This window comes from Etheostoma cragini, chromosome 17 (genome assembly GCF_013103735.1).
Source record: "Etheostoma cragini isolate CJK2018 chromosome 17, CSU_Ecrag_1.0, whole genome shotgun sequence".
Taxonomy (NCBI): Eukaryota; Metazoa; Chordata; class Actinopteri; order Perciformes; family Percidae; genus Etheostoma; species Etheostoma cragini.
The window spans coordinates 18586329-18604518 of NC_048423.1; the positions used below are offsets into that span (position 1 = coordinate 18586329).

The following is an 18190-nucleotide window of genomic DNA, read 5'->3' on the forward strand; positions in this document are numbered from 1 at the left end:
CATGGGATCCAGGGTGTGGCGGTGTGGCTCTGACTGACAGAGAGCGAGGAGAACCAACATCTTTTTGTGGGCGGCCAATGCCACGCTTGTCTTGTGCCAACTAAGGCCCAAGGCATGGAATTGTCCTGACACTGTACACTGCTTCAACGTGCCGGCACCTGTTTGGGTATTTTTGTAAATATACCAGATAGCAGACGGGCAGCAAATATTATTTGAAGGGCCTGGGATTACCCTGGAGCCTAATGCTCGTGAGGACTGCAGCCTCTCCAAGTGAGGAGTGACTTCTGGATGAATCATCCAGGCCAGTTACATTGCCCGACAGCTGGATTCTCGCGATATCACAAGAGCAAGCGAGAATCGCAGGATCACATATCACATGAACATTTTGTGTAAAGAAACCATCTGGGTCGTTGGTTTATGATACGTATTTTAACTGGCAAGGTGCACGTCAAAATAAAAAAAACAATGTGTTGCTCATGGAAGTTAACAACATGGAAGAACAGGGTTGCTGCTACGTTTAGCACGAGATTGCAAGATCCTGTTGTAAAGGTAATAGAATGATGATAAGCCCTGTGAAAATTGAATTGATCTTTTGTCATGGCCACCTTTGCTAATTTCTAAATCAATATTCAGCCTTATTAAATATGAATGATCTAAAATGCACAGGGTAAAAGCCAGAGCTATTGTAAGTGGTCAGACAGTTTTTTGTTGACTGAGCTGATTGTGCTTACTCAGCATCACAGATACAAATAAATTGCTGAAAGACACTTTTGAAAAGGTTAAAAATAGATCTTGGTTGACTATTTTAGACACTATTGGGAAGAAAATCCTTGTCTAACATAACCACAAAAATTGTATAAGGTGACGATCATTAAAGTAGTTGTATAAAGTGCTCTGAACAAAGTACATAAACAGAGTTTATGATGAAAAAAACATATAAGGCATAAAGACTGTATTCTTTACGCTCACAAGACTTACTGCTACTGTCTGTACCAAGTGTCCGCACAGAAGTTGGTAAGGTGGCATTTCACTATACTGCCCCCACAACATGGAACAATTTACAAAAGTTCTGGAAATTGAAGGAAGTGGTTGCAATCGGTCAGTTTAAACTCTTGCTCAAAGGTTTGGAAATTAAATCTATGGTCTGTAAATGTTTTAAATAGTTTTTAGGAAATTGTTTTGAAATTGTAATGTATGGAATTGTTGTTGTGATCTGTGCTGTCTTGGCCAGGACTCCCTTGAAAAAGAGATTAGTAATCTCAATGGGATTTTCCTGGTTAAATAAAGGTTAAATAAAAATAAAATAAAAAAAAAGATGATCAGTAGTTGGTCACGTTGATGGGACACGTGGTAGTATATTTAGTTTAAGAGAAAACACATTTTCCTCTTACACACGCTGTCACATCACCTTTTATGTGTAAGATCAATACAAAAATTTTCAGTACACTACTGAAAGTGAAAGTGGGAGTAGTCCTTATAGACAGACACAGTTTGTTTATGCATTATTTGAACATTGATGTTATAACATGCAGTTAAGTACAAGTTACTGTCACTTAAAAGCCAGCGACCACTTACCGCTTTGTCAAACTCCATCTCTGAAAAGAATTTATACCAAGGCTCATTCTCTAAATCTACATCCTCTGGCTTTACCTCCTGAGTCTAGGGGGCATGGCAACAAGAAGAGGAAGAGAAAGACAAAGAGAAGACAGTTCAGACAGGACAGATTATGCACACCAACATAATGAGTCAGATATTTTTGTTTGAGCCCATGTTTGTACCCAACACTAAAAATTACCAGCGATACTATAGGTGTTTGCATTGAACAAGGAACCTACAGATTTCTTTACAACTAGTAGATTTAAAGGATAAGTTTACATTCATTCAAGTCTATCTTAAAGGCAAAGTTTGTTACTCTGGATAATCAGTTATTTGCTTTTTTGCAGAGGAGTAAGATGAGAAGATTGACTGCCAGGTAATACTCTGGCACAAAAGTCATTACTGTCATTTTCACAATTTGGTTTTTGTGATAAAAACAAGATCAAACGTGTCAGTTATTGAGCTTCACGGGTATTTCGTCCTATTTCTACTGTATATGTAATAGTAAAATATAAGAGTGGTATCAATCTACTCATTAAACTCTTAACAAGAATGCAGATAAGCATATTCCTCAACATGTCAAACTGTTCCTTTCATACACCACTCACTTACACATATGCACATTGAAAAAGTTGAAGGTCACTGTAATTGTTTGTCCTATACATACTGTTACTACCAAAAAAGACTCAACCTTTGGTAGATAGTCATTTGATAAGACTTTATCACTTTACTTACTTTTGAAGGCAATGGTTCGCTATTGGCTTGGCCAGTATATGGACAAGAGTTTAGCCAACAAAAACCAAGTTTCCAGTCTATTTTAATGCAATACCCATATGCCCATAAGAACATTGATTAGTATGGGCATATGGGTTTTGCATTAAAATAGACTGGAAAAAAACATTAACCAAGTCCATTACCCAAAAGTGATGTTATTCAATGGGAACTACTTTTCATTTTATTCTATCTAATCAGCAGACACATGCCAACAACGTCCAACAGAACATGCAATCTTTTGAAGATGTAATATATTCATCTTTAACACACATATATATATATATATATATATACATATACATATATATACACACACATACTCAGTGGTCCCGAGATAAACTAGAGCAAACTCTTTCTAATGTTTATTTGTTGCCACTGGGATCGGACCCAGATGTTGACCAATGACTAAGAGTAATCTACTAGCTTGATGTAACCGAGCATCAGACAAAACAAATTACATAATCAGCTAACTACTTATTCTCAACACTGATCACCTCCATGTCCTCTTTTATGTAAAATAGAATTATAAAAGACCGGAGAAATCTAAATGCAAAATGTATTTATTCTCATTTGGTAAATTTGAGCTACTGCCCATTATCTATAAAATGGAAAAAAAAGAAAAGAAGAAGAAAAAAAGCTCATCCTCAAAAGACAGCCCTCAACGACACTAAATAATTCCACACCATTTGATTCAGCACAAACTGCTACAGCTAGAGAGGGTAGGGTAGAGAACATTACACTTCCTCTTTAGAAAACCCACTCAGGATCCATGTATTGTGTCTGTGCTGGGATCCTCTCACACCGAGCTGATTCGGCCCAATAACCTTAAATCGAAGACAGGAAGACAATGTCTATCCTTGAAAGTGATACACCCCCGCTACCAAGCAGGATCATCTGTCACCGCAACAGGACACCCTTTAGGAATGTGGTGCACATGTCAATTCAGGCTACTCATACGTCGCCAGCAGAGCTGTTAGTGAAGCTGCCACCCTGGAGGTTAGATACAGAGGTGGTGGGTAGGGGTGTGCATGGTGGGTGGAGTGGGGGACAGCTTACACGACATGCACACAGAAAGAAGGAGAGAGAGAAAGAGAGACACACACACACAGGCAGACGGCTAGCATACCGTTCTATCCAGCTTCAGCACCGACGATTTCCCCGGCTCATACTCAAAGATGCTCTTGGGCTCGGCGCGGTACTTCCTGGTGTCTACCTTTTTATCTGGGGGCTCCCACTCGCTCCTGTGGAGAGGCGGGTGTCATGGAGGGGTGGGGTGTGGGATGAAACAGAGCCAATCCTTATCAAGTAGTCGCCATGGCAACCAAGGGGCGAGATTTTTTTTTTCTTAATTCAAACATGACGTCCGCCCTCATTATCCCTGCTCTCTCTCTTGCCTCTCTGCCTCTAATGATAATATGACAGAAAATCCAATTGACTCAGTAATTCGATAAGGTAAACAAGATTGGACCCTGTGACAAAAACCAGAGTGCAGCATTTCCTGGTAGAATTTCTTACTGTAATAGACAGCCATCGCTAAAATTACTACTAATAAAAGGACCAAAATAAGACTTTTAAATAACAAATACCCAATCTTACAGCTACTCTCCCAACACAGAAAACACAAACAGAACTAATTCTGAGCATCAACAACATCAAGTGTTGTTTACAAAAATGGACAAAGACGTGTTTAGCAAAGCTGCCCTTCATACATAGCCCCCAGTCCCCGACTTGTCATCTGCAGCTTTAGTGGGCAACAATTTATCCTCCATCACCTGTCCTCCTTCATCACTCTATCCCTCATTTCTCTGAGAGCAGATCATCTTGTCTCAGTGCATTTGTGTTTAGGGTTGATAATATAAACACACATACACACACACACACACACACACACACACACACACACAGTCAGTCACACCAGTACAAACTGGGAGACACTAGTGGAAGCCACTAGGGACAAAATATTATTATTATTTGTCGATATTTAAAATGATCAGTCAGGATAAATGATTTTTTTTTAGCCCTGCTGTGAACAATCATGTTTGGTTAAGTTCACTAGCACTGTATGTAAATAAAGACTAATACTTTTCTGGAAGTGACTTTGACATAATACTGCGGACACAATTTTTGCAACCATGGTTTTCTATCACAGGAACACTGGCCGTTTGAGAAACAGACAGTAATAGGATTTTCCTATACAGAATTATATTTATGGTGAGTTATATCTTTTTTTTATGTCTTAGCATTTATCATTTTAACAAACATGAACAGTGCTGTGCTTTTGTGTTAAATATCAAAGTGAATGTTTTCAGGAGGGTTGGAGTAGATGGAGGACACTGACCTTTTGGCAGAGGGTTTGAGGGAAGAGGACCGTGTTGGCACAGGCATTGACCGGCCTCTTGAATCGACCTCAGCGTCACTTTTTGAGCGTGGCACTGCTCTCACTGAAAACAGGCACATCGACAAACATCAACAGCCTGATACTCAACTGCATTAATGCACCAACTGAAATGTTACCAATGTTTAAGTTTAAATCAAGTATACTGCATGTCGGCTGCATCTTAGAGGAATTGCAATAAATGCTGAAAAGAAATGATAAACAGTTTTGTAATTCCATGAAAGCCCAATCCCAAAACTCACCATCTTCCAAATAACCAAAGGGAGTGGGTCCATCATCTGAAAAAGGGGCACACCATTATTATAACATGTATCTACCTTTGCTCTGTTCTTGAGAAGTAATGAAAATAGCACAAAACTAAATAATTCAGAAGGCATTTAAAACACTCTTTCCACAACTCCCTTAGGGCAAGCCTTACAGCTTCACCCAACACTATCAAAGTATGTCAAATCAAAGCACTTTACAGGAAGTATTACTGAGCTAAAAAGGGATGCAAACGTCAATTAGCATCAAGGCTCTGAATAAGTAATGCACTGTAAAGCAAAAAGGCCATGACTTCCACTATCAGAATTGTCTATTGTCTATATAATGTACATGGTGTAACTAAAGACAAAAATACAAATACAAAAATCTTGTCTTCTTCGCTATGGCTGACAGAGGCAAAACCGGAAATCTAAACTTAGCCTTAACCATCTACAAAACATTGATTGATGACGCGTGTTAGAAGCAGTACACAGTCTGAAGGTCAGGTACTGTTTTTTTAAGATGATTTTTTGAGCACTTTTCAGGCCTTCATTTAGACAGGACTGATGAAGACATGAAAGGGGAGAGAGAGACACGCAGCAAAGTCCTGAGAGACTCTACATGACAGTACAGTCCATAGCCTCGGTGCAGGACTGTAGCAGCATCTAGTGGCTACAATAGTGCACTACATCATAATACTGATCATGCCATGTGTATGATGATGATGACAACATTTATGAATAATGAAATATATAACAAAAATAAATCAACTGTCTGAAGCTTATTGAAAGGTTAACAGCAAAAGGTTAAAAGTCATGAGTAATTGTTACAATTTGTTAAGTAAAAGAAGAATGATACTACAAGGGTTCGTGCATCGTTCTTGTCAACGTGTCAATATCAATGTATCAACCAGCTCACCCGGTTTAAGTTAAGATTTTTAAGGCCCAATCCATTTTCAGAATGGAAAGTATATTTACAAATTAATCAACTAGTCAATTGCAACTTAGTTGCAATTTCATAAAGTTGGAAGACTTGCCAGTGACAGATTTCTAAATAATAGTCAAAACAAAGAAGAAACTGAGCTATCCAGACTTTTTATCCCTAGAATCAATTCCAAAAACGCTATTACATTACATATAACGCTACTACATTTCCCATAATGCAACTCTTTAGCCCTATCTAACATAACCACAATGACATCACCAGTGTTACCACTCGGGACTCATAAACTGAACTTCATTTATAAAATTGTTGGACTGCCCTCTTTAATATGCTTTTGTTTAAAATTTCAAATGTATTTCATATCTACAGCCAGTCAATTAATGAAAGAGTGTATGTGTAATCGTATGTGCTATAGGGGGGCTAGCCTTTTATTTCATTCACAGATTGTTTAATTTTTTTTGTTCCACTCAGACCATAGGCATTTGTCACAGCTGATGTTTTGACTGGCCATGGAAGGCAAAGCACAGGTGTCACTATTAACATTAAGGACGGCTCTGTTCTATTAAAGTGTCCCAGTAAGTCATGAGAGTGTGACAGCGAGCCAACATGCACAATACAGGGCCCTGAAACTGAAGTAGCTAAGTGGAATTCAGCCAGGATTTATTTTATCATGTACGCCTGTGCTTGTCCTACTGCAACATGCCGAAATATCTTCTTTAAAAAGAAGGAAAAAAAAGGCCTAGTAAATCCATAATGCTTACTGAACTTGAAAATGTACCATGGGCAGCAAAACCAAGTTAGATCAGGAAATCTGCACGAAACCTGCAGTGCATTTTAAAGTAATAGAAATAGAGGTTCTATGGTGTGGATCCGACGTCGGAAAAGATAAGGTAAAAGCCTTTCAAATACTTTGAGCATCTTAGAGGTAAGTGGTTTTGTACTTGTCACAGGGCCAAGTATGACAGGTTAAACACAGCTGAAGTATTTGAAAGGGCCCAGGATGGCTGCAGGTCAGTAAAGCCAACAAAGTCACTACCATCGGATACCTTTTGATTTCATCTGAATGTCATAGTTCTCGGGGAAAATGTAGGTGGGGTGGTAAGGGTTTTCCTCAATAGGCTCTGAGCACAGTGATGGAGAGACAGAGCACAGCGTGACACAACATACAAACACATATAGAAACACACAGGGCTTGGACACCAACAGAGAAACATGATAGGAAAAACTGATCAGACTTTTTTCTCTTACCAGGTATTCTGTGTATCTGTTTGAACATTGTCTTGTACCAGTCTTTGGACTTGTCAGTGTTCTGAAATTGTAATGTTAAATGAATAAGTGAGGACGACAGACGAATATATCAACATTATGCTTTCCAGCATCAGCCCTGGTGATGTTCAAGTGTAACATTAACTGTGGCTGCATTCCATTGTTACTGTTACTAGGACAACTGTTATACACCGGCTATATAAAATCAAAAATATCTCTTGTGAGAATGGTTTACTGCTAATGAAAATTATAATACAATTCTAAATCAGGGTAAAACAACGACACACTATGTTACAATAAAGAAAAGTAATGTGCTTTATAAATGCATTTTACTGCAACAACAAAGACCCATGTCTTATATGAACAAAAAACTCATTAAACGTCTGGAGTGAGTAGATTTATCTTCATTTGACAGAAGGTTTTGTTGCTCACCCGTACAGGCACAATGGGCTTGTTGAGAGGACCGAGCATAGGGGAGTTCAGTGATAGCCGCAGCCTCTTCCAGTCCATATCAGGGACTGGACTGACCGAGTCTCTCCCTGGATCAGGGCTTTTGTCCCTTTCTGGGGATGAGTCTGTAACAAAACAAATGAAAAACCCTGTAAGCCAGACAAAACTCAAAGTTCATATCACATTTCTCTAGAAATTGTCTAGTAAAATAAAATTAAAGTTTTGCATTGAAATACATGACAAAATATATGGATATTGCAGTAAATGGTAGACGGCATTATAAGAAACGACAAAAATCAGTGTTGGTGTACTGTACAGAATGTGGGACATGAGTTGCTTAGTATATGTTTCATCCACATGTAGAATTTATGCATAGCGTATGTCATGTGCTTCATGCTGTGCACCAAATATATTCTGCACCGCTGATGATCACATCAAGATTTTATACCTATAATTCACCAACTGTTTTTACATCACAGTTTTTGTTTTGTACCACACAGTAACAAAGAGTGAGTGAAATAATTATAATATAACTAATATCAACACTCGGGGAGCATATATGTAGCAAGACTTGCCAAGGCATGATACACCTGACAAATATCAGAAACATTTATTTGGTGCAAAATATATAAAAATATATAGTTTTCTTTTTTTATTTCTGTGATATGACTGCTCACTAAGCGTCACCAAAGTGCCTTCCTACCATGGTCATGGTAAGGGTTGGGATTAGGTAAGTATTCATAATAAATCAGGCGTTGTGAGGCAGTGTGGGAGTGTCACTTAAATTTTCATCTTTTCACTGCAGGCCAATGCTTTTTTCCGCAATACCCTATGGTCCCCCACCGCATCAGCCGAAAAGCACGACTCACATTCAAATCAATGGCAGGACTGGGGTTTTCGGGTCTGTAAATGCAGCCTAAGAGCATTGCAATGAGATTCTTTTGTAATTTTCCGTTCTTGTTTTCTCACTTTATGGCAGTAAAGGCATTTTATCAAACAAAACTTTGTAGAATGTGACACTTTGCCCCGAAGAATGAGATGTGTAAGGTATCAATTGAGTAGAAGACAGTGTAAAAATTTCAATCATGGTCACCTTTATGTTGTACTGACGCTATGCAGGCAACAAACAGGAAATTGCAGGAAAATGTACAGAAAATAACTCTTGGCCAAGATGTTTTCATAAAGTCTGGTACATTTTTGTTCAACAAATGAACATCAAGAATATTTTCAACACATTGACGCATCAAACATGACTCATTTACTTCATCAGGCTTGTGGCGGACAAATTTAGCCTGCTGTGTCCTGGCAGTAGGAGGGTGACAGATGCTTCAGTTGAAGAACAGAAATTATTGCTCTGTAATAAAACTTGGGATTGTTGCTGGCTAAGTCTAAGAAATAAAACATGCATTACAAAAATATGTTAGACATCACCAAGATGCATACCTTCAAAATGAGAAAGATGCGTTTGCCGCTCTGTTGTGAGAGAAAGACAGACAAGGACAGGACAGTGAAATGTGGCAACAGTGAGCAATGAAGCAAAAGTGAAAAGGCACAGTTGTGTGTGACACAGAGCAAGAGAAGGCTAATGGATCACAGACAGCTGAGACCCAAGAGGACCATCAAGCTTGGCTGATAAAATGCCACGCAGACATGTAATAAGCATGATCATGATAAGCTTTTGGAAACTCTTCCTGATTCCCGTCTTTCCCTAACTCCCAGACCGGCGTGCTCACCTCTGTTGTGTTGCAGCAGGACTATGGTGGGGTTAACTGTGCTAGTGCAGGGATAAACAGAGCTGGAGGTCGACGTGAAACAGTTCTGAATGTCAGCGGAGGATGGGCCCTGGTTTTCTTTGATGCTCTCTGGTGAATTGGCCTGAACATAACAGAAAATACTCAAACCTACAGGTTTCCCATTACAGAATTCACAAGACCTTAAAATACAGGGATCACCCAGTTCTCATAATTGTAAAACCACAAAAAGCCAAACAAAGATCTTTTGTCAAATAGGCTGGAAGTAAACGTACCTGGCACGGAGTGTTGTTTACAGGAGGTAAATCAGCTGTGATGTTGCTGCCTCCCTCAGCCAATCCTGCTTTAGAACTGTCTCCATTAATCTGGCTCGTCCAGCCACCTACAAAGAGTCCAAAACTCTCTCAGTTTGGCAGCCACCGCAGCAAGAATAAAATCACTGAGGATGATACTAAAAAGTACACTATTTCAGAGAGCTTAAACTATAACAGCTATTTGCTGATCACATAAATCTCAATTTCATTCTACAGGGCGTGAATGCTTTCCTTTTCATGCACAGAGAAATGTTGATATTTCCAGGAAAGGAGAAAAAAAAAAAAGATTCTCCCACAATCTCTGAACTTTGTCATCAGAACAAAGCACCCATTCAGAGAGCTGCAAAGGCTGTTTGTTCCAATGGCCTTTATATTCAGGCTCTACAACAATTAAAGCATCTCCCCAAAAGCCTTGGCCAGCCTCCAGTCCTAGTCCAATGTGCTCAACGTAACAAACAAGCCCACAGTCCAGGCGTCCTGCTCCAAAGTGCAGTGGGCAGGTCGCAACAAAAAAGCTCTTTGACACTTACAGGAAAATATGAGCAATTGCCCTTTATCTCGGCTCCGCATGTGCACGCCGACTGAGCATCCACTTCAAAACATGAGGATTTATATAATCCTGACATCAAAATAGAATTCTAAAAGGCATGTCAGGAATTTTTACAACTAAAGGACATGATGAAATGCTTTTTAAATAAGCTCACATTGCCTGTCCACATTCTACAGTGACGTATCCTGTTTTCACATAGCCATGAAATTATTGCTGTCCTTTAAGTATTTTTTCATCATTTGGAGAGTTGTTATGAAGCAGCTGTGGCATTCGCGGTGACTTACATGGCGTTGTGATGACATTTGGCTCACCGCTGATGCAGCCCTCATCATCTATGTGGACGAGGGTGGCCCTTAGAGTCACGACTCCTTTCCCTTTGCACACTCTGCTCGGGTCCAAATCTGAAAAAGTTCAAAATAAGAGTATCATTTCCACAGCTCTTCATCATTCAAGGCATAGCAATCTTATATTTGGTATTACCAGGCAGCACTCCTGCTCCAGAGCACCTGGGAATCTAAGATATTGCTACCGCGTGCCCCAAATGACCAAAATAGAACTCACTGTAACAATCACAATCTAAACCAGGCCATCACATTAATATCCTACTGTCATGTAAAACTAATTGCCATGATCACACTGTCAAGTTGGAGCTTGTTACATCGAAACACAGGCTATTAAAGTGACCGATTGTTAATAGTAATGAGTAATAAGTAATGAGTTTTAAGAGTTTCTTTTTAAGTACGAGGTTGTCCCACTGAAAGATTGATGAGGCGGAGGAATACGTCACCTGTGGCAGGAATCAGGTCAGGAGAGCCTTTCATTGTTGTCAAAGGCGTGATCCTGACAGCGCAGACCGTTCGAGGACCTGATGGGACTTCAACACGCACGCACGCACGCACCCACACACACACACACACACATATACACACACACACACGCACACACACACACATATACACACACACACACGCACACACACACACACTTTATTTGTATGTGGCTGAAATTTTGTCAAAAGATACGACAGTTACTCATAAGTAAATGCAAAAAGATAATGATACATTCTGTATAATAAAAAAGGCTTTAAAAAAAAATGTGCATGTGTGTGAACATGACTTGAATGTTTGCATGCTACACCAGCATCCACTTATCAAACCATAAGCAGTGTATTTCAGTGGTACTTTCAAAGTGAAATGACTTACTGGGAGTTGAGCTCAGTCTTACGCCGCCCTCTTCTGGAGAGCCCTGGAAAAGAAACACAGGGATGCAATAGTAGCCTGAAGACATATAAAGATGCTTGGTCCAGTAACAAAATGCAGCAAGGACATTTGCTGGTCATGTTTGTATGAATGCAGTTACGAAAGTCCCCTATTATCATTACTTTATTTGAATAATTCAATTCAATGAGATGATTGAGAATGAGTTTAAGCTCAGATTGTCCACAGGGTATCTTGGTGACCTGGTGTTGTTAGATTAGATCAGCAGACTCATAACAATAACAGAGCAGGACTAGATTTTAAATTAAATTAAAAATAATATATATACACACATATATACACACACATGTATACATATATATACACAGTGCAGGCCAAAAGTTTGGTTATACCTTCTCATTCAATGCGTTTCCTTTATTTTCATGACTATTTACATTGTAGATTCTCATTGAAGTCATCAAAACTATGAATGAACACATGTGGAATTATGTAACAAAAAAGTGTGAAATAACGCTTAAATAGGTCTTATATTTTTAGATTTCTCAAAGTAGCCACCCTTTGCTTTTTTGATATTGTTTTAAACTCTTGGTGTTTTCTCAATGAGCTTCATGAGGTAAAGTGAAGCTGAAACGGTTTTCACTTCACAGGTGGGCCTTTTCAGGGTCAATTAGTGTAATGTATTGCCTTATTAATGGGGTTGGGACCATCAGTTGTGTTGTGCAGAAGTCAAGTTGATACACAGCCGACGGCCCTATTGGAGAACTGTTAGAATTCATATAATGGCAAGAACCAACCAGCTAAGTACAGAGAAACGAGTGGCCATCATTACGTTAAGAAATGAAGGTCAGTCAGTCCGGAAAATTGCAAAAAACTTTGAATGTGTCACCAAGTGCATTCACAAAAACCACCAAGCGCTAAAATGAAACTTGCTTACATGAGGACCGCCGCAGGAAAGGAAGACCAAGAGTCACCTCTGCTGCTGAGGATAAGTTCATCCGAGTCACCAGCCTTCGAAATCCCAAGTTAACAGCAGCTCAGATTAGAGACCAGGTGAATGCCACACAGAGTTCTAGCAGCAGACACATCTCTAGAACTACTGTGAAGAAGAGACTGTGTGAATCAGGCCTTCATGGTCAGATAGCAGCTAGGAAAACCACTGCTAAGGATAGGCAACAAGAAGAAGAGATTTGTTTGGGCCAAAATACACAATGAATGGACAATAGACCAGAGGAAATCTGTCCTTTGGTCTGATGAGTCCAAATTTGAGATCTTTGGTTCCAACCGCAGTGTCTTAGTGTCTTTGTGCGACGCAGAAAAGGTGACCGGATAGATTCTACAGCCCTGGTTCCCACCGAGAAGCATGGAGGAGGTGGTGTGATGGTGGTGGTGCTTTGCTGGTAACAGTGTTGGGGATTTATCCAAAATTGAAGGCATACTGAACCAGCATGGCTTCCACAGTATCCTGCAGCAGCATGCCATCCCATCTGGTTTGCGCTGAGTTGGACCATCATTTATTTTTCAACAGGACAATGACCCGTAACACACCTCCAGGCAGTGTAAGGGCTATTTGACCAAGGAGGAGAATGATGAAGTGCTACGCCTCCAGTCACCGGAACTGAACCCAATCGAGATGGTTTGGGGAGAGATGGACCGCAGAGTGAAGGCAAAAGGGCCAACAAGTGCTAAGCATCTCTGGGAACTCCTTCAAAACTGTTGGGAAACCATTTCAGGTGACTACCCCTTGAAGCTCATCAAGAGAATGCCAAGAGTGTGCAAAGCATAAATCAGAGCAAAGGGTGGCTACTTCGAAGAAATTCAAATATAAGACATGTTTTTAGTTTTTTTCCCATTTTTTTTGTTAAGTACATAATTCCACATGTGTTCATTCATAGTTTTGATGCCTTCAGTGAGAATCTGCAATGTAGATAGACATGAAAATAAAGGAAACACATTGAATGAGAAGGTGTAACCAAACTTTTGGCCTGTATATATATGGTGACGTCATGAGAGGCTGCGTCCTGGAGGGCCGCTATGTACCCAGGAGATGGTTGCAGTCACGGGCCGTTTTGGCACCATCTGCTGGTGAAATCGGGAACGCCACCTCTCGAGCACATGGAATCCCAGCACACCTGAGCTCAATGAGGGCCTGATGAGCTGAAGGGCAGCATATAGCCAACAGAGGAGCTGGAGTGGAGAGTGTCGAAGAGCTACAGAGGAGCAGAGCGGTGTGTTCCATGGGAAGGATTAAAAGACCGGAATACGGACAAATAGACAAACCACGGGTGGTGACGCTGCCTAAAAAGTAAGGAGAAAGACTTATTGCCAGAAGGAGACCGACTGGAGAGGGCTCGGCTATATGAGTTAGGATTTGAAGAGACACTGTTTAAGTTTGGACTATTTCAGGAGCAACCTTTTCTTAAATTAACTATTCGATCTATGAGTGCTAATTTTGTATTAATTCCCCTGAACTTTATTAAAACCTTTGTTGCACTCGAACTATGTGTCCTTGCGTTGCTGAACTGTCCCGCCGAGAGCCGTGTAGCCTCTCATGATGTCACATATGGTGGAGAATGCGGGCAAGTTCACGGACTGACGGCGCATGACAGAGAAGGACATAGACCATTTGATAACCCAGTTTTTGAATTTGACATTAAACCCCCCGAGACGTAAGATGGATGCCGTGTTGGACGCCCTGGTGGTCGGCCAACAAGCCTAGACGCAAGCGAGCCTGGCCCTGCTGGAGGAGCAGAAGAGAGCCAACCTCCTGAAGGAATTACAGCTGCAGAGAAAGGTGGCCGTTCGGAGGGAGTGCCCCATCAGAGCGAGTGACTTCATATCCAAGATGGGGGCCACAGATGACGTTGAGGCGTATCTGCACGCCTTTGAAGCTACAGCCACTAGGGAGGCGTGGCCCAAGGTACAGTGGGTTGGACTGCTCGCCCCTTTTCTGTCGGGGGAGTCGTTGAATGCTGTCCGGGACCTGGCGTCCGACCAGGCGACTGACTACGATGCACTAAAGGCGGAGATCCTCAGCCGAAGTGGACTCACCCGGTTCGGCATGGCCTAGCGGTTCCACAGCTGGACCTTTCAACCCGACCAGCCGCCTCGAGCCCAGATGCATGAACTTGTCCGGATCACGGAGAGATGGCTGGTACCGGAGAGGAGTACGGCAGCTACAGTAGTGGAAACTGTGGTAATGGACAAATACCAACGGGCCCTGCCTTATGAGGCAAAACGACTCCGCAGCCAACAGGCGTTGGCGACAGCGGACCAAACCGTGGAAGCCGTGGAAAGGTACCAAGCCACGACAGAGATGCTGCGGGCTTCCCGGAAGGGGCAACAGAGTGGGTCCACGTCACAGATGGGAGGAGGCCGTCCAACGAACCCCAAGGGACCCAACCCAGCCCGTTTGGGAGCTGTCCAGTCTCCATGGAGAGCCCGACCCCCGCGGGCCCCAGGAAGAGGACACCGGGAGAGCGAAACGCTCCAGTGGTACCGGTGTGGGGAGATGGGACACATCTCCTGGCAGTGTGGGGCACCAGCGGATGATCATATGCCCACGGCTGGGTCCTCCAGCGCACCACCCGCCCACCTTTTTGCTTTGCTCGTGGGAGTCATGGAGGACGCCCAGGACCGACCCCCCCCCACCTGCCCGGTGAATCACCATGATGTAGAGGCTCGGCTAGATTCCGGTAGCCGGACCACCCTGGTGAACAAGGATCTGGTGGACCCATCGGGTCGGACTTCAGGGAAGGTCCTCCCGGTTACCTGTGTCCATGGAGACACCAGAGACTACTCCACCACTGAACTCGCAATAACCACAACCCGGGGGACCCTCCACACAACTGCTGGGGTGGTTGATTCCCTACCCATGCCGGTTCTGATTGGACGGGACTGCCCTGCTTTTCTCCCACTGTGAAGGGAGACCCAGGGGAGAGCGGGCCGAGTACCCCGAAGCGGAGAGACTGGACGTACTCGGAACAAAGCCAACCCCAGCCCACCGAACCACACCCTCCAGTCGGTGTTCTTGCAGGGATGGCAGGGGCCGAGGTTGGTTCGGAGTCCAGTCCAGACACGGAGTAGGAGAACAGGGGCCCAGGAAGCGCTCCAGCGCGGAAGGCACCCCAGAACTTCCCCCTCTCACGGGCCAGTACAGTACAGCCCAGTTACAAGATCCGACTCTTGCAAATGCCTTGAAGAATGTGCAGGTGACAGAGAGAGTGGTCCTAGGAGATAGGACAAGCCCCATCTACCCCCATTTTGCAGTAAACCAAGGGCTGGTGTATCAGGTGGTACAGAGAGATGGCAAGGTGCAGGAACAGCTCCTCGTACCACAGTCCCACCAAACCACCATGCTCCACCTAGCACACACCCACCCGCTAGAAGCCCACCTAGGAGTGGAGAAGACGAAGGAAAGGATTTTACGACGCTTCTTTTGGCCAGGAGTGCACAAGGAGATAGAGAACTACTGTCGTAGCTGTCCTGAGTGCCAGAAGGTGGCACCCAAGCCCACATACAGAAACCCGCTCGTTCCCTTGCCGATTATTGAGACCCCGTTCGAGAGAATCGGGTTGGACATCGTTGGACCCTTACCGAAGAGCGCCAGGGGACATCAGTACATACTGGTCATCCTGGATTATGCAACCTGATATCCTGAGGCCATCCCGTTGAGGAAGGATACTTCCAAACAGATCGCCAAGGAGCTATTCCTGCTGTCAACGAGTCTGGGGCTCCCGAAGGAGATATTGACGGACCAAGGGACTCCATTCATGTCCAAGGTGATGAAAGAACTCTGTAATCTACTGAAGATCCAGCAGCTGAGAACGTCGGTCTACCACCCCCAGACCGACGGGCTCGTCGAACATTTTAACAAAACCCTAAAAACCATGCTGCGGAAGGCGATCGAGGCAGACGGGCGCAACTGGGATCAGCTGCTACCGTACCTCCTGTTTGCGGTGAGAGAGGTACCCCAGTCGTCTACTGGTTTTTCACCCTTTGAGCTCTTGTTGTCTTACAGGCCCCGCGGACTGCTGGACATTGCCAAGGAGGCCTGGGAAGAGCAACCGGGCCGCCAGCAAACCCTGATCGAGCATGTCGGGGCTATGAAAGAGAGAATGAAGGCTATCTATCCCATGATGAAAAACACATGGAGCCTGCTCGACGGCAACAGCAAGCCCCCTACAACAGATCTGCTCAACCCAGAGAGTTTAAGCCTGGGGATTGTGTGTTGGTCCTGGTGCCCACCGTAGAGTGCAAATTCTTGGCCACCTGGCAAGGGCCCTACGAAGTCATTGAACGTGTGGGAGAGGTAAATTACAAGGTGAGACAAACAGATAAAAGAAAGCCCGAACAGATATATTATGTCAACCTGTTGAAAAAGTGGCATGCCAGGGAGGCGTTGTTCAGTTGTTAGCCCCCCACAGAAGCCAAGGAACCTGGGAGAGAAGAGGTTCAAGTTGGTCCAAACCTGTCCCCACATCAACGGCAGATAGTCCTGGAGTTGGTTGATCGCAACCGAGAGGTCTTTTCCGCCCTACCGGGGCACACGGAGGTGGTACAACACGAGATCCGCACCCTGCTGGGAAAAAAGGTGAACCAGCGCCCTTACCGAGTGCCGGAGGCTCGCAAAGCGGTTATACAAGAGGAGGTAAGGAAGATGCTGAAACTAGGGGTGATCGAAGAGTCCAACAGTGCCTGGGCAAGCCCCATCATACTGGTTCCCAAGCCGGACGGCTCGGCACGGTTTTGCAATGACTTTCGGAAAGTAAATGAAGTATCTGAGTTTGATGCATATCCCATGCCTAGGGTGGATGACTTAATAGATTCATTGGGACATGCACGCTTCCTAACCACCCTTGACCTCACCAAAGGATACTGGCAGGTGCCCCTGACCCCGGCGTCAAAGGAGAAGACTGCCTTTGCCACGCCAGGGGGGCTTTACCAGTACACCCGGCTCCCGTTTGGTCTCCACGGAGCGCCGGCTATGGATCGAGTCCTCGCTCCCCACAAAAGGTACGCAGCAGCATATTTGGACAATGTGGTCATACAAAGTCCCGACTGGGCCAGTCACTTACCCCGAGTACCGGCGGTGGTGGATTCACTCAGGGAAGCAGGGCTCACGGTGAACCCAGGGAAATGCATGCTGGCCTTCAGTGAGACAAAGTACCTGGGGTACACCATAGGGCGGGGGTTGGTCAAGCCTCAGGAAACCAAGTTGAAGGCCATACAGGACTGGCCCCGGCCCATCACCCAGAAGCAGGTGAGGTCGTTTTTGGGCTTAGCCGGCTATTATAGACTGTTTATAATGGACTTTGCTACCATTGCTGCGCCTCTAACAGAGCTGACGACGAACCGCCACTCTCGGATGGTGAGGTGGAATCCAGAGGCGGAAGCTGCCTTCATCGACCTGAAGCAAGTGCTGTGTTTCGGTCCGATCCTGGTGGTGCCGGACTTCACAAAAGACTTCATTGTCCAGGCGGACGCTTCGGGGGTGGGTCTGGGGGCTGTTCTCGTCCAGGTGCATAACGGTGAGGAACACCTCGTTCTTTATCTCAGCAGAGTTAAGTTTGGACTATTGCAAGAGCAACCTTTTCTTAAATTAACTATTTGATCTATGAGTGCTATTTTTGTATTAATTCCCCTGAACTTTATTAAAACCTTTGTTGCACTCGAACTATGTGTCCTTGCGTTGC

At 43.7% G+C, this 18190-nt stretch overlaps 1 protein-coding gene and 1 long non-coding RNA gene across 18 annotated transcripts in view; one reads left to right on the forward strand and one right to left on the reverse strand.

Moving 5' to 3' along the window:
• Positions 1–18190, reverse strand: part of LOC117960909 (sorbin and SH3 domain-containing protein 1) — a 46445-nt gene that overhangs the window by 17706 nt on the left and 10549 nt on the right. For 7 of the 17 annotated variants that reach the window (XM_034899217.1, XM_034899216.1, XM_034899215.1 and 4 more), the window contains exons 2-14: positions 11484–11526; positions 11069–11155; positions 10566–10682; positions 9693–9799; positions 9400–9541; positions 9110–9139; positions 7649–7791; positions 7199–7259; positions 6997–7071; positions 5008–5043; positions 4709–4811; positions 3497–3611; positions 1576–1659 (exon numbers count right to left, since the gene is read on the reverse strand). In XM_034899217.1, coding sequence (XP_034755108.1) covers positions 1576–1659; positions 3497–3611; positions 4709–4811; positions 5008–5043; positions 6997–7071; positions 7199–7259; positions 7649–7791; positions 9110–9139; positions 9400–9541; positions 9693–9799; positions 10566–10682; positions 11069–11102 — 1047 coding nt within the window. In that variant the 5' untranslated portion in view covers positions 11103–11155; positions 11484–11526. Of the gene's footprint in view, positions 1–1575; positions 1660–3496; positions 3612–4708; positions 4812–5007; positions 5044–6996; positions 7072–7198; positions 7260–7648; positions 7792–9109; positions 9140–9399; positions 9542–9692; positions 9800–10565; positions 10683–11068; positions 11159–11483; positions 11527–18190 lie in introns of all 17 variants that reach the window. The other 10 variants (XM_034899203.1, XM_034899204.1, XM_034899205.1 and 7 more) reach the window with 8 other exon arrangements.
• Positions 1624–16817, forward strand: LOC117960913. The gene is made up of 3 exons (XR_004660262.1): positions 1624–1852; positions 5515–5519; positions 16807–16817. It is a non-coding gene; the product is annotated as an uncharacterized LOC117960913 (long non-coding RNA).